The 15321-nt window shown below is 44.3% G+C and overlaps 1 protein-coding gene across 1 annotated transcript in view; it reads left to right on the top strand.

Annotated features, from left to right (window-relative positions):
* Nucleotides 1-15321, top strand: part of LOC149278206 (leucine-rich melanocyte differentiation-associated protein-like) — a 184142-nt gene extending 168821 nt beyond the window's left edge. Inside the window, exon 7 of the mRNA XM_089502247.1 lies at nt 15242-15321. Coding sequence (XP_089358373.1) covers nt 15242-15321 — 80 coding nt within the window. The remainder of the gene's footprint in view (nt 1-15241) is intronic.

Below are 15321 nucleotides of genomic sequence, written 5' to 3'. Positions count from 1 at the left end.
TTTAAGATGTGTGTATTTTCTTTCAAGGATTTTTGATTTTATTTAAAAAAAAAAATGTAAAAGATTTTTTGATTGAATTTTTAGCATTTGTTTAATTTTTGGTCAAAATTATTTGCCTAAAGATAATAAATAAGATAATTTTGATAAGTTTAGCCTAAAGCTGGGATGTTTTCCGATGGTTGCAGGAACCTGCAGGTAACAGCTACACAGTTTAATTCACTGAGAGGGTGGTAGATAAGTGGAACAGCCTCCCAGCAGAGGTGGTAGAGGGTAATACAGTGAGGGGATTGGATGGGATAGGCATACGGCTCCTGAATCTAGGACGAGACCGACGGCTGATTAGGGTCTTACAAGCTGCTCCCATATGGTATACTCATACGTATATTGCTTATTTTACTAACTAAACCTTATTGTGGAAGAATTTACCCCAGCGGTATCCCAGGTAGCACCGCTTAGCGAGCGCGGGTCAGCGCTTAATCTGCGTTAGAATAAAAATCACATATCGTAGCTTTATACGGGCCTTTTGATCACTTTTTACAGCTTTCCCAAATAGCGGTGTATTCAAATAGCACATTAATTTTAATCCGTTCTCCTTTAGAGCGGCTATTATATGAAGACAGACTCCGAGGCGCATTGAGAGGAACGTTTTTATTATCATTATTACCCAATTACCCAATTAGCGCAGGTGTCCGGCGGCGGGATGGATCCGCAGGCTCGTAGCGGGGATAATAAGATCCAGCGGCGCCTCCGGGAGGCGTATTATAACATATAGCGCCAGACACGAGCACGTGGAAGGGGTCTGCTAGCGTCGAGGAGGACACCAACTGTCACATCAGCCGCGGTCACGGGAATCGGAACGTCTGGTGGACCTTTAACTCCACGCTCCGGTGTGACCAAAGTACCTTTTGCCCTCTTTTGTTGACGCAAAAGGACGCGCGGAAAAGGCCCTGGTGGAGCTTGGTCCTTCATTCAGAGTTGTGGTGGGTAGGGGGTCTTTTTTTGGCTCTCCTCCTTGGAAGGACATCCGACTGTCCTGTCTCACATTTTTCCCAGGAGAGCATTTAAGGGGAGGAAATGTGGGTTCCATGAAACCTTAAGGTGTTAGGGGTCCATAGAAGCGATCCTTACCTTCCTCCCGTCTGGCGCGACTTAGAGGACATGAAGAAGGAGGAGACGATGAAGAAGGCTTCCCCAGTCTTGACCATGGAAGAAAATGCTTGGACCGCTAAGCCGGTGGTCTCATGCAGACTGTGTCCCAAAACCCACCGGATGAGTTGTCATGGAGCAGAACAGAGGCTTCATCTGTTCATCTGTAGGTGGTCCATGCAGAGAAGACCTACATTTTCTATGAGGTTCTTCAAAATATGTCAGCATGGCAGACCCTGACCGGCTAAGAAATGCAATGTATAGATTCTAGGGGGGCTACCTGTGGTCCAGCTGGACCCTCCAAGCATCCTGGCTTTTGTATGGCTTTACATGTGATCTGTCTGGAACGTCTGTTATATATACGAGCCGCCATGCAATGGAGTCCTTGGTATCGAAGGGTTCTACAAGGTCTCGGGCCTTGATGGGCCATCATGCTTGGGCAACCCAAGCTCCGAAGTCATACAAACCCCTCTGCCTACTTTAGCCCACACACTCCTATTATTCTGAGCACTAGGTGGGGGTGGGGAGGAAGAAAAACCCAGTTTTTGTGCGGCTAAAACTTATTAGCATGCAGCAGAAACGCCAGGATCTGTTCCCAAGCCTGTACCGGATGAAAAATGGCCTGCATTTCCCTGATAGCCCATGTGGTTGCGCAGAATAAATGGCTAATGAATTACAGATGAACATTGACGCCAATTAATCTTTCCGCCGTCCCCGGGCTTATACGGCAGCCATTTAAAAGTTTAATCAATACGCTAAAGTCGAAAACACTGCACTTGTTTGTCTGCAATAAACATCAGGAGAAAGAACAGGAGCCCCGTCCGGGGTCCGCGCATGAGAATGACAGCTATATATGCTTAATGGACTAAATATTTTTTATTGGGAGAGAGCAAATGTCAGCTGGAGTTTTGCGAGGCCAGCGGTTCCTTCCCTTTTCCTGGAAGGTGGCAGGTTCCGTGACAGTGACGGATGAGGGGGATAAATAAAGAGGAGAGCGCACAGGGGACAACCAGGGGAGGAAGGAGAGAGAATGCCGCTACTTGGCGTGAAAGGGATTTTAAACCAGGAGGAGAGAATTACGGAAAATGAAAGGGAAAAGATCCTAAACGAGATATTTAGTTCAAAATTATATAACTGAAGCTGGGATGGGTGGCAGCCTGTGGCAAAGCCAGCTTATCAATCAATTTCCGAACCCTGAAGTTCCCTTCTTTCTTCTACCCCCCCCCAGGGCCGGCCCAAGACAAAATGCCGCCTGGGGCGAATTTTAAAATGCCGCCCCCCCCTTATCTACCCTTAATCCCCCCCCCTGCCGCCCCCCCCCTTGTACTTACCTTTCTGCAGTCCTGCGGCGAGTCTCCCTGCTTGAGGAAATCTTCCGGCACTCAGCATTACAAGCCGGCACCGAGACCGAACAGGGAGACTCGCCGCAGAGGAGAGAGAGAGGGGCGCCGAGCCGGTACTGACAGCTTGGTAAGCGAAAACCACTCGGCGCCCCTCTCTCTCTCTTTCACTTTAAAAAAAAAAAAAAAAAAAAGGGCTTGGGGCGGCAAAGTGCCGCCCCTTCAAAAGTGCCGCCTGGAGCGGTTGCCCCACTCGGCTCCATTGTCGGGCCGGCCCTGACCCCCCCCACCATTACAAAAGCTCCATGAACCAATCGGCAACGCTCAGCAATTCAACAAGAGGGGGAGATCCTTTGGGTCCCGGGGACAGGGACAGGTACAGGATTGGGGGTGTGTTAGCTGTGGATTTAGTAAAGATGGTACATGTTATAACCCAACTGAACTGCATTCGTTTGTAATTATGAGACTAAACGTTAGGGTGTATTTCACCAACGCGCTTGTTGACATAGTTGGTGTAGATCGTGTGGTCCTTCGATGTAGTTTAACCGGCACTAAACTCACTCATAACTTTATTCAACACGTCAAACCCCCAAGCCGTGACTCAAGGTGGAACAACCGGAGGGACATAGATGGTCCGAGCCGAGTTGTGACCTAAAAGTCAACAGTCAGTCTTTTGATGTCTCCATTTTTATTAAGGAGGCATCTGAACCTCCTTAGAATCTTAACCGGTGGGTGTATTGTAGGACCAGTTTGGTTTTCCAGATGTTAAGGTACACATGACGGCTGAATTCTAGAACCTTGTTCCAAGGAGTCTCATCACCAAAGGGGTTCATCTCTGTTTCTTAATGGTCTATACATGATCGCTCTTAGATTCTGGGTGGGTTCTAGAACCTTGTTCTGAGATTGTTCTAAGGACACTCTTCACCGAAGGGGTTAATCTAACTTTCTTTATGGTCTATACATGATGAGTAGGCCCTGAAACCTCATTCTTAGATTGTTCCAAGGAATCTTATCACTGAAGCGGTAAAGCTATCTTTTTTTTGTGTGGTCTATACACGAGTGGTAGGTAGGTTCTAGAACCCTGTTCTTAAATTGTTCTGAGGAATATCATCCATGAAGGGTTTAATCTATCTTTATTTATGGTCTATACATGATGAGTAGATCCTGGAACCTTGTTCTCCGATTGTTCTAAGGAATCTCATCACCGAATAGGGTTAAGCTATACATGACTGCTGGATTCTAGAACCTCGTTCTTAGATTGTTTTTAGGAATATCATCCTCAAATGGGGTTAAGCTATGTTTTTTTTTGTGGTCTATGCACGACGGGAAGATATTAGAACCTACAGAAGGTGGAGCAGCCAATGGAAAGCCTGCCTGACCTCCTTCGACTGTCAGGCTACGCAGAGCTACTTTGATATATCGCTGTTGAACGTATCATTGTATTTATATCTGATGGTAAGCGACGGCAGACTGGCAGCTCCGTCAATCAGCTCCCTCGCTCCTGAAGCCCGCGCTTCTGACAGCTAATCAACGATCAAGTGAGTTTTGTTCCTGATTTGCGGTAATGAGGATATGACAAGAAAAGTTTCTTCTCCCCCGGCGGCTTCCTACAGATGAAGGAAAGATGTCTATGGATATGCCTTTGGAGGAACCTTATTGAACTCCCCCCAAAAAGTACACGTCGCACCTTGTATAAGCCCTTCTTTCTGTACGGGCGCGATGTATTTTTAGCAGCTGGTGAGACGCATCTTAATTGGGCAGGACGCAGGTTGTCACTCCGAGGGCTTTGAGGCTCGGCGTAGATTTTTGTTGGTAAAAACAATTAGAGCCGACAGAGACACGTTCTCTTCCCGTGACTGCGAATGTGTCACTTGCCACTGGGTAGATCCCAGATGAAAAACGCATCTAACCGCCGGCGTTTAACGTATCTTAACTCTTTAGCCCAAAGATGGGGTTAGCCAGCTTCACTTGAATCTATGGGAGCCCCTTACAGGGGACTAAGCAGATGCTTAAACCAAGGGCGCGCATTTCCTTGTGGACCAACTAAGTGGAAACCTGTCTATGGCACCCAATAATTTTTATCGTTATTGGAGATAATTAATAAACTAATGTTTTTTCCTCCCCTCTATGTTTGCTGGGTGTGAGGGTATCACAGGGTTCTACAGCCCTGAAAGCCCCAAACAGTGTAGAGAAACAGCCGGAAAGGCCTCTGTAGGTTTACCCCCCCCCTTTAAACATCTAAAAAGTTGGCTGGGGGTCAAACACCAAAAGGTACCAAACAATTTTCGCTCCAAATTAGCTGGAAACCAGATCACTTGGACATTTCGTGATGTTTCCGACTGACCTGAATTCCCACCAGGGTTCAGTTCGCTTGGCTATAAATCTGTACCGGAGAAGCGATGTGTTGTTTTGTACGTCACCAACAAATGGCACGGAGATCCATGACCTCCAAACGTTGTTTTCACAGATGCTTTCTCATAAATTTCTTTTGTTATGGACCTGCCCTCCTGTGGCAGCAACACCAGTTCCCCAGGTTTCCTGTCCGTCCATTAATGTCAACAATAAAAAGAATACTCCACTTTGTCGAACCGATGCTGTGAAACACCATTTTAGTTGGGGAGCTACATTTATAGCTAGCGTAGGGTGGACATAGAAGTCCTATGTAATGGTGGGTTCTACCAGGAGCACCCCTAGCAGACAATTGATGTAACCGGTCGTCGGTATATGGTAACCTTGAGCACCTCTTCCTCGACTTGAAATTTGGGACGTAATGACTGGGCCAAACCACCTCTGTCCATAAACCAAAAAACGGGTATTGTCCTGGAGAAGACATTCCAAAAAATGGAAGACGCAACCTCACGTGACGCAACCTCATCTTCACGTGACCTGACGATGGTCCTTCTCGTCAGCCCCAGTGATCGACCCAACTCCATACATTTGTCTTCTCCAAGTAGGTTATTCCGAGGACACGTTTTGCCCGTAGACTACCCAGTGTCCTACGCCAGGGATTATTATTATTTTTTTTTTTTTAAGGAATAATGGTGGAAATCGCTCGTTCGGCAGATTGGGCCGCCTGCGGAGAAAATTGAACATGTTATTTAGCGGGGAATAAATGGCGCGGCTCCCGCGGAGGAGCCTCTAATAACACAGAGGAGATAAGGAATCTTCCCGCGTGTCATTAATCCCCAGGAATTTAGAGATACCTTTGGCGGTGCTGAACGCGCCGGCGGATTCGGGGGTAATTGATGGCCCTTGTTTACATACAGATGTAAAACGAATTAGAACGTTTCTGTTTTATGGTTTTTTTTAAGGATCTGTTTGTCGTCTTGAATCATTTTCCTTGTTAGAACCTCAAAGTTTTTGGCGTCTCCGCCGAGGGTATAAGAGGAACCCGTGAGGAACCCGTGAGCGTCTACCCAACAGCAGTCTTGGGTCGTCGTCATTTACCCCACGTGGCTTTTGGCGTCCTCCTGCCTTTTTTTTTTTTTTTAGTTTCTTCTCGTTCTCAGAAAGAGAAAACTGTGTGAATTGGGCTGATTCAATTAAAAATATATATTTTTGGATACTCGGGATCCCCTTTGATCTGTGGAGGCCGCGTCGGAGCTGAGCGGACCCTGCATGTGACCGACCAAAGCAGTGAGAGAGACATCACCAGCAAAAGAAATTCATCCATATGATATAGTCCCTTCTGTGTCTTAAATACCCATAGCTGCCGAGTGTCTCGGTTCAGTTTGGTCAGTCCCTCTCCCAGACCCATTATTATTGGTGGTCCCAGGGTTTGATGCCCTCTCGCATCGTGTTATAGGCGGCTGTCTATACATAATGAGGAAAGTGTCATCTAATCGCTCATTGATTTCTGCCCAGAGTTATTGGAAAGAGAGGAACCGTTAGACAGCCTGAGCTGCGGGGAAAGAGACAGCCTTGTTTACAAGAGATTACCGTATTTTTCGCTCTATAAGACGCACCTGCTGATAAGACGCACCTAGATTTTAGAGGAGAAAAAAAAGGAAAAAATATTTTGAGCTAAAAAATGGGCTAAAATATTTATTACAATAACTGAATAAGCTATGAACACAGTAAGACACACGCAGTAAGACACACACAGACACAGTAAGACACACACAGACACAGTGAGACACACACACACACACAGTAAGACACACACAGACACAGTAAGACACACACACAGTAAGACACACACACACAAACACAGTAAGACACACACAGTAAGACCTCCCTCCCTAACCCCCCTTCTCAGTATCTCCCCTCTAACTCCCTAACCCCCCCTTCTCAGGATCTCCCCCCCCCCGCCCCGGTCACTTACCTTAAACTCCTGTGTTGGAAGCGTGAGGCGTTTGTCTCGGGTGCCGGCGCTTCACTGCTGAGCGCCGGCGTCTGACGTCATATGCCGGCGCCCAGCGTAAAGCGCCGGCACCCGAGACAAACGCTTCAAACACAGGAGTTGAAGCGCTGAGGCAGGCGGCGGTGGCGGCGGTTGCCGCCAGCAAAGGATTCCTGTATATCTGTCAGGCAGAGGGGCCCGAGAGTTGCCGAGCGGTTGTCTTCAGCAACCGCTCGGCACCCCTTGGGCCCCCCTGACTGGCAGAAATCCAGGACTCCTCTGCTGGCGGCCGCCGCCGCCTGCCTCAGTTGCGACCCCGGATTTATCGGCGTATAACACGCAGGTAGGGTTTAAGCTCCGGATTTTAGTTAAAAAAGTGCGTGTTATACGCCGATAAATACGGTATATCGTTGCCCCCCCTCCCTCCCTGCCTGCCTGCCTGCCTGCCTGCATGCATCTTCGCTCCATAAGACGCGGCTGATTTTTCATCCTACTTTGGGAGGAAAAAAACTGCGTCTTATGGAGCGAAAAATACGGTACCTTGCTGTTAAAGGCCTTAGCCTTCAGAAAAGTCTATTTGTGGCATATCGATGGAGGCGGCCATGTTGGAGAATCTGTACTGCAATCAATCTATTATTCCTCCCCACCAAGGATTCAGTGAGCGGCTTCTACGTGATCCTTCTCCGTGTTACCAGATAAAGCTCTGCTGTCTGATTCTGCAGCCTCTGTCGGGCTCAATACACCTTTATCAGTCGTTGCTTCAGGAGCCGTATGTCTATGATAATTGAAAGGGTGGTGGATAAGTGGAACAGCCTCCCAGCAGAAGTGGTAGAGGCTAATACAGCGAGGGGAGTTAAACACGCATGGGATAGACATACGGCTCCTGAATCTAAGACGAGACCAACAACTGATTAAGGTTTGAGTCGTTACAGCAGGAGAAACGGGTGGCTAGAGGATATCATTATAAGGACGGACCCCAACGCGTTTCTTCTGCAGGAAGGGCATGATCTATAATGTATAGTCAAACCAATCGGATAACTGTCAAGAAATACGGGGACTGCTGACCAATCCCTGCTGGAGAAACGCGTCGGGGTTGACCCTTCATAAGGCACAGAGAGAGAACATTCCGGCTCATCTAGAAATCTGTTTAGTGAATAAACCCCTCCAGATACAGACCGCGGACGATTATTGTAGCGACACAAGGCACGTCGGGAGCTCAAGACCCCCGAACCAGTTCCCCCTCCCGCCTACTCTTCCCCTGCCGCCGTTTCTTTTTTTTCTCGATCCTGTTTTCATATAAAGAATGGAGCAGGAAGAGAGCGTCGGATAAAGAGACAATGGAGACATATTTCACGAGCCGGAGCTGAATCTCCCGGCAGGGGTTTAAAACGCGCCTGGGTTGCTATTCCAAAGATTTTATTACCTTTAGAAAACTGTGTTTGTAGCAGCCGGGAGCTACTTTACTCCTCGGCCATAAAGCGACTGCTCGCTAACAACATCAGAAGGATGAAATATGGCAACGCTAACTCGCTGTCTCATCCCAACAAGCTGATTTGATCCATACATTGCAGAGCTTCTCTCGGCCGGAGCGCTGCAAAATACATTTCTTATATTATTTACATTCTTAAGATTTTTTATGTGTTACATTTTTTATATTGTGTTTTATTTTTATTTTCATATTTTTATATAATTTCAATTTTTTATATTGTAAATAGTTTTTTCATATTATTTATTATTTTTTATATTGCTTATTATTTATATTTTTCTGATTTGTTGTTATTTTTTTATATTGTTATTTATATTTTTCAGATTTTTTTTATATATATTGTGTATGATGAATATTTTTTTAATGTTTGTCTTTATTTTTTATTTGATATTATTTATATTTTAAAAATTATTATTTATTTTATATTTATGTGCTTTTTTTTCCCTCAAAAGAAAAATTTATATAGCCGAATTGCCCCAAGAATAATCGGGGTCTCTGGTGGAACCCTTTTATTGTGGCCAGTGGAGAAAAGGATGTCAATGCGTTACATAGTTGCAAAATTACAAACACGGCTTACAGTGACTTTATAATTTTTATGTAACTTTTGAATATTTTTTTATTCAATATTTATTTCATTTACTTTTTAAATATTTATTTATTTTACATTTTTAAATATTTAATTTTTAAATAATTTTTTTTTTTATTTTTTTTTTTAAGTTTTACCCTAGAAAAATTGACTTGGTTATTTATTTTACATTTCAGAAGGTTTCAACACACAGACCAGAGGAAAGCTTTTTTTTTTTTTTTTGTATCCCAATAGAACATTAACACTTAAAAAGCCACCCCAAAGAAAACCGTGCTGAACAAGTGGCCATAATCTAAAACTGGATGGTAGGAGGTTTAGCTTGAATGGAAGAAAGTTTTACTTTATTGAAAGGGTGGTAGATAAGTGGAGCAGCCTCCCAGCAGAAGTGGTAGAGGTTATTACAGAGAGGGGATTTAAACATGCATGGGATAGGCGTAGGGCTCCTGATTCTAAGAGGAGATCGAGGGCTGGTTTGAGTCTTTACAGCAGGAAAAAAGGGCGGACTAGATGGGGGCCGGCAGGTTTTTAAGCCCCCCCATCTGCCGGACCCCTGTGTTCCTGCAGTCAGCGGAGACCCTCTTTATTTACAACTGGAATTTATAATAATAATAGGCATTTTCTGACTATGACGGTTGAGGTTATCCAGACTCAAAAAGGAAAATTATCCTCCTAGGCGTAGAATTTTGACAAAATGCAGATTTTTCTTTTTTTTTACAAAAAACTAAACAGGTTTCCTAAGGGAATACAAACATTTTTTTTGTATTAAAAGATAATATTTTTAGAGTCTGTATATATAATTTATAACATATTTTTAAATTTTACGTATATATTTTTTTTCATTATTTAAATGAAATTTGTATTTTATAATATATATATATTTACATTTTTAATTTAAAAGATTGTGAATTATTACAGATCCGTTTTAAATCCCCGGTTTCGTTTAACCCTTTCACTTGCGTTAGTAACTTCGGTCCTGAAAGTTTACGAAGGAGAGCCCGTGATATATTAATGGATGGCTCCCTCTAGTGGACAAAATGCGAAGTGCCAGTCTCTTGTGCATGCACACCTATGGGGTGGATTTATTTACTGTATTTTGGGGTCAGCTCTTCATGATGCACGTCGGGGGGACGGGGTATTCCCTCTCCTGCAGACTCTCCTCACTTATGGCTCGTACCTGACCATAATATGAATGTTCCCTTTAACCCTTTACAATATACTGACCATTGACCCCCCCCATGCATCGATCTAGAAGAACATGAAATATCCGCCTTCGTCAGCATTTGCGGACGTTACAGAGCTGAGGTCCCCTTTGTACGCGGGATAACGGACCCTTAAAGTGGTTTCCCCTCCCCCATCTCCCCTCGGCTGGCGTTACAAGCCGCATAATGGGCCGATAGAATGTTTCTCTTGCTCTAGAGCACTTCATCCAGACGAAAAACATCAGCTGACAACACATGTCCAGATAACAGCCAGCCATGTCAAAGTCATCCAAGGAGTAAAGCGTCCCCCCCCCCCCACACCGCCACCTCCTCCCGTCTTATTATACAAAGTACGACATGCAAAAGAACAAAGTGTTGCTTGTTCCGCGGCCAAGACGCACATAATGGAAACATTAGCCCGCAGATAACTTTTAATGTGTCAGCTTAATGGTTCCTTAATATGTAAAGGACTTGGAGAAGTTGTCAGCGGGGGCCGGGGACGGTAATGTGGGCTCAGGTCCTAAAAAGTGGTCAGGAAGACTTCTCCTCCATGACACAAGACGCGCTATCACAGACAACATCCTCTACTCGCCAAGAATCTTCTACTCCTGACGTCTGAGTCTGGACTTGACACAACTCCGGCTTCCTGGGACTGGGGCCTTGCATGCTTTGGGGCCAGATGGGCCCTTTTTGCACTTTGGTGGTCTAGTGGCCCCATCGCGAGTGTGAGGCAGTTGGAAGAGCATATGATGGAGCATTTTGTGGAACATGGGGTGGGACAGGGCATTGGGACTTTTAGGTTTCTTTTGGGCCCCAAGATTTCTCATGGTTGGCCACAAAATGGTAGAGCGCATGCACAGGATCCACTCATGCTCACCGGCTGATGCTGATCTTGCCGGACTGTCTCTAAAAGAAATGGGGTTGTCCATCTGGCGTGACCTTCCCCGGAACTCTCTCTGGGTCCCCCTGCTCTAAGCTCTCCTCTCGTCGTCCCCTCCTGGCTGCGCTGCCCCATCTCGAAGGACGTTTCAAACAAGCGGCTCCACATCACCATTTCTAGTTTACACCCAACCTTTCCGGAGTCGGCTCCTGGCCTGGGATTAGAACTTCACATCTCCGCTTCATTCTCTCACCCTCAGGGCGGATTTCTTTCCAGCCGTCTCCTGCTCCCTCTCCTCTCGGGCTGCTGTTCTTCTCCTCTCCTTTCACTCCCTTTTCCTCCACATGGACCCCTACTCCTCATCGCTTCCTACACTACGAACCGGTCCCCGTATCTCACGTTCATCTAAGAACGTCTGAAGACCCCGGTGATGGGAACGTGTTATGGGTATATGCCACCAGGTCTGAGACCAAGGGCTCCATAACGTTCTATCGTGTTTTATTTCCATCGCCATTCCCAATAACTCCTGATTTCTGAATGACCCAGCTTTCATCTTTCAATTTAATAATTTTATATTATTTTTATTTACATTTTTTGCACCTTCAGGGTCTGAACGTCGCGGTTTAACCTGCGGGGAATTTTTCTTTCTTCTGGCATTACGGAAAAATCTAAAAATCTGTCTGTTTTGTTCAAACTATAAACCCCAACGTACCCGAATCGGAAGAAAAAAACCCATTACATTAAAAGAACGATCCTGTGCAATTTGCCTCTTTCTTGTCTTTGTTTAAAAGCCTTATTGTACCTATTTTTTTTTTCAAAAATATAATATTTACCTTTTTTCCAGAAAAAAAATAAGAATGCATTAGGAGTTTATGTGAGTTACGCTAAATCCCAGATAAAACCAGGCTGATGACAGTATAATAGCTACATAAACTATGAATTTGTGTATATAAATATAGAATGTTTTAAAAATGTATATATACAAATATTTTTTTTTTTAAATCCAGTTTTTTTAGAGCAGAAAAAAATCCTATTTTATTTATTTCTAAATATTCTTTGTTTTTTTTATCTATATTATGTCTATATTAAAATATATATATATATCCGGCTTCATAAATTTTATTAAATTATTTAAAATTAAATTATTTTGTTAAATAAATATATTTTATATTTTTTTTTAAAACTCAACAAGCGAATATTTACACAATTAGGAAATGTAGATTTTTATTAAGAAAATAATTTTTTAAAAAAATACTAAAATAGGTTTTTTGTTGGATTTTTTTCCTGGTTTTGGATATTTTTTTACTATTCTTACTCTTAGAATAACGGCACCGGGTCATCCGTTTCTGAGAAGGAAAAAATAATGGAATAAGGGAATTATTGGTTTAATATTGTGAACATGAATCCAACCCCCCCCCCTCCCCGGATCCTTAATACCCCCCTCAAGACACATTCTTACCCTCGCTAACAAATCGCTTGCGGTTTCCCGTGGCCCGATACCCCGCGCCGCTTTCCCTCCGTGGGTTAAAAAGTAAAAAAAAACACGATCTTGTAACCTGATCGCTAAAAGCAATTCCGACAGACCTTTATGTCACTCGCCACCTAATAGCGCTCTTCTCTATTCACGTTAAGTGCAATCATCTTAATAGTAGCCTGAGTCAGGAATACATGAATAATAAAAAGCCTGGATTTAAGGTCATATTACCTCTCCGAAAGCCGCACAGATGGGTGTTGGGGGGGGGGGGTTGTCAGGGGAAGGGGGGGTAAATCATCTTGTTTATATGTAAAGGTATCTCGATAAGGGGTGGAAAGGGGGACATATTCATATATAAGGTGATTGAACCATCTGCGTTGGTTCTTCTATGAACTTCACAAGGCCCCCGGCTCTCGGCAATATTTATGTCTTTAATGTAAAGAAAAATATCCCGTAGATTAATGGATAAACTTAAAGGTGATCTCGGAAATATCTTCTATGGTAAGACATTAAAGCGGATGAGTCGCCCCCCTGGAGTCCCCCATTTTTCAGCTCTATCCACTAAATAAAGAGGTATTATAGGTTAAAATAAGCAATATACATTATAACCCCCCCTTTTATGTGTACAATGGAAGTGTCCATCGTAACTTCCTGTCCGCAAAATCTGCTGGATTATTCATCACCGTTACGTTATCTTTCCCCCATTATTAAGTTGCTGATTGCTCCAGGCAGCCTTTGTAAGGGGGGGCAGGAGAAGGGAGAGAACGTAAGGACAGGAAGTTGATTAGGAATGCTGGCCCTGCCACGGGCTGCCACCAGCCTGAGACAATTGAGAAGTAGTCCTAGTATCGGAGTGGCTTTCGCTGTCCCATTTAATCGAGTCGGTATCAGGCACAGCCATACCTCGCACCTCTGTCCTACGGCAAGCGTTGGCATCTGGGTTCCAGCTGCCCTCCTCCCATTCCTCATCTTCCACCTCCAAACATTATCTGTCATGTGTCCACCCCCCCATCGGACGTTAATCCAGGGTGACAGCTGCCTCGCACTTCCACCACCCGCGCCACCTCAAGTCTTAAAGTCTAAGAGTCTTCTTCATCTTCAACAGCTCGATATAAACTGTCACCTACCTGGGGCTGTCACAAGATAAACCATCGGCGCCACATTATTGTGTTGGCTACAATGTATCTTGCAACATTTTTTCCTACAAATCTCTCGGGAGTCTTACTTTTCCGTCTTATTAAAACATACAGTAGAACCCTAAACGGCGGCAAAGCCGGTGTTTCTTTCAAATGGTATTACAGTAAAGCCGGTCTCTTAAATGTTACTGAAACTCTTATGAGTCTCAGCTAGCCCGTGTTGTCTTCCCTGGGCTGAGAGTTATTGCAGCCGCACCTGGGGAGACGTTTCCTGGCTTCCTCCTGAAATTGTCCCCTTTGACTTTTCCCTAATACCCCAGCGTCCTCGGGTCTACGGGGCTTGTTTTTGGAAGCTCCCTCCCGGTCCTCCAGCGTCGGAGAAGTCTTCAGGACGCTGGGAAGGGTTGTCACGTCTCGTTAGGGATGTGATTGGAGCAGGCGGGTTCTGGCACCAGTATCTTTGTCATCCTCTCTGCTTCCTGTCACCCCGCGCAGCGTCCGTCCTCTCCGAGCTTCTGACAGCGTCTTTTCTCATTACGGCTCGGACGTGACTTGCAGGGTGGCTTTTTCGCACGGTCCCCCCCTTTTGCTCGAATTCTAGCAGCAGATTTTTGTTTTGGATTTAAAGCGCAGACATGCCCGTCGATTATCTAACCTTTCTGTTCCTGGACCGACCACCGGCGGTCACTGACAGAATGTGATACCTGACGGGCTATGACATTTGGGAACATTTAGTTCTAAACCATCTCCAGATCCTGGAGAGATGGACTACGTTTTGAGTTGACCATCACCATGTATGGTTCATCGGACCTCGTGAAGGGTCTAAGGTGTAGCCACGTCTGCCGAGAGATCTTGGTGGGTTTCTTTTAGAACTGACTCTAGAACCTTCTAAGTAGATCCATGGATCCGTTCATACCGTGGGCTTCAACTCCTTGGTCTGGAACCCCGGTTCAAAACAGATACTCTGCCCTCGATGGACTCAAAGTTAATGTGGACTTCTTTCCCAAAATCTTCTCTCCCCGAGAGACTTTGGTCGCTGTCTTCTGACATCATCAGGATGAAAGAAGAAACGTTCTTCGTGACCACATTTTTAATAGAAATAGGATACAAAAACATCACCTTTATTTCTTTTGAATGTCTGCACCTTAGTACTCTCTAGAATTATTTATTCTGCTTGGAAGCGGCCCCAATATTAAAAATATTTTACCCGTCCGTCAGCTCATGTAGGAAAATATGACCTTAGAAATGCTTTGACTATATTTTACCCCAAAAACATCTAATATTCTATAGAAAAATTGAATTCTAGGATGTAGTCACACGTCACAATTCGAGGCTGCTGATTGGCTGATTTGTTTTGTTGCCATATTAACAAAAACAACTTTTTTTGAAGCTTCTGTGGATGTTTTGATGTACTTGGTTGCTTTATACCCTAAAATGTTTAAAATAAAGCTTTTCATAGATTTTTTTGAGGTTTTTTTTGTGTGACCTTTTATATTTTTTAAATTTTAAATAAAATATATTGAAAAAAAATTATATATAACTTTATATAAATAAAATAAAATTTTGCTATATCTTTCCAAGATTGCCGACGCATTCCAGTAAGAAAACAAGCATTTTTGTATTGAGCCGATATTTTTGTTTTTCTGTTCCAGGCGTCGCAGGGAAATGTCGCTACGTTTACTACGGGAAGCATTCGGAAGGAAACCGGTTTATCCGCGATGACCAGCTCTGA

This window comes from Sceloporus occidentalis, unplaced genomic scaffold (genome assembly GCF_023333645.1).
Source record: "Sceloporus occidentalis isolate IW3139 unplaced genomic scaffold, rSceOcc1.0.p SCAF_198, whole genome shotgun sequence".
NCBI lineage: Eukaryota > Metazoa > Chordata > Lepidosauria > Squamata > Phrynosomatidae > Sceloporus > Sceloporus occidentalis.
Note: the sequence above shows the minus strand (reverse complement) of the source record. Positions and strands in the feature narration are given on the sequence as shown.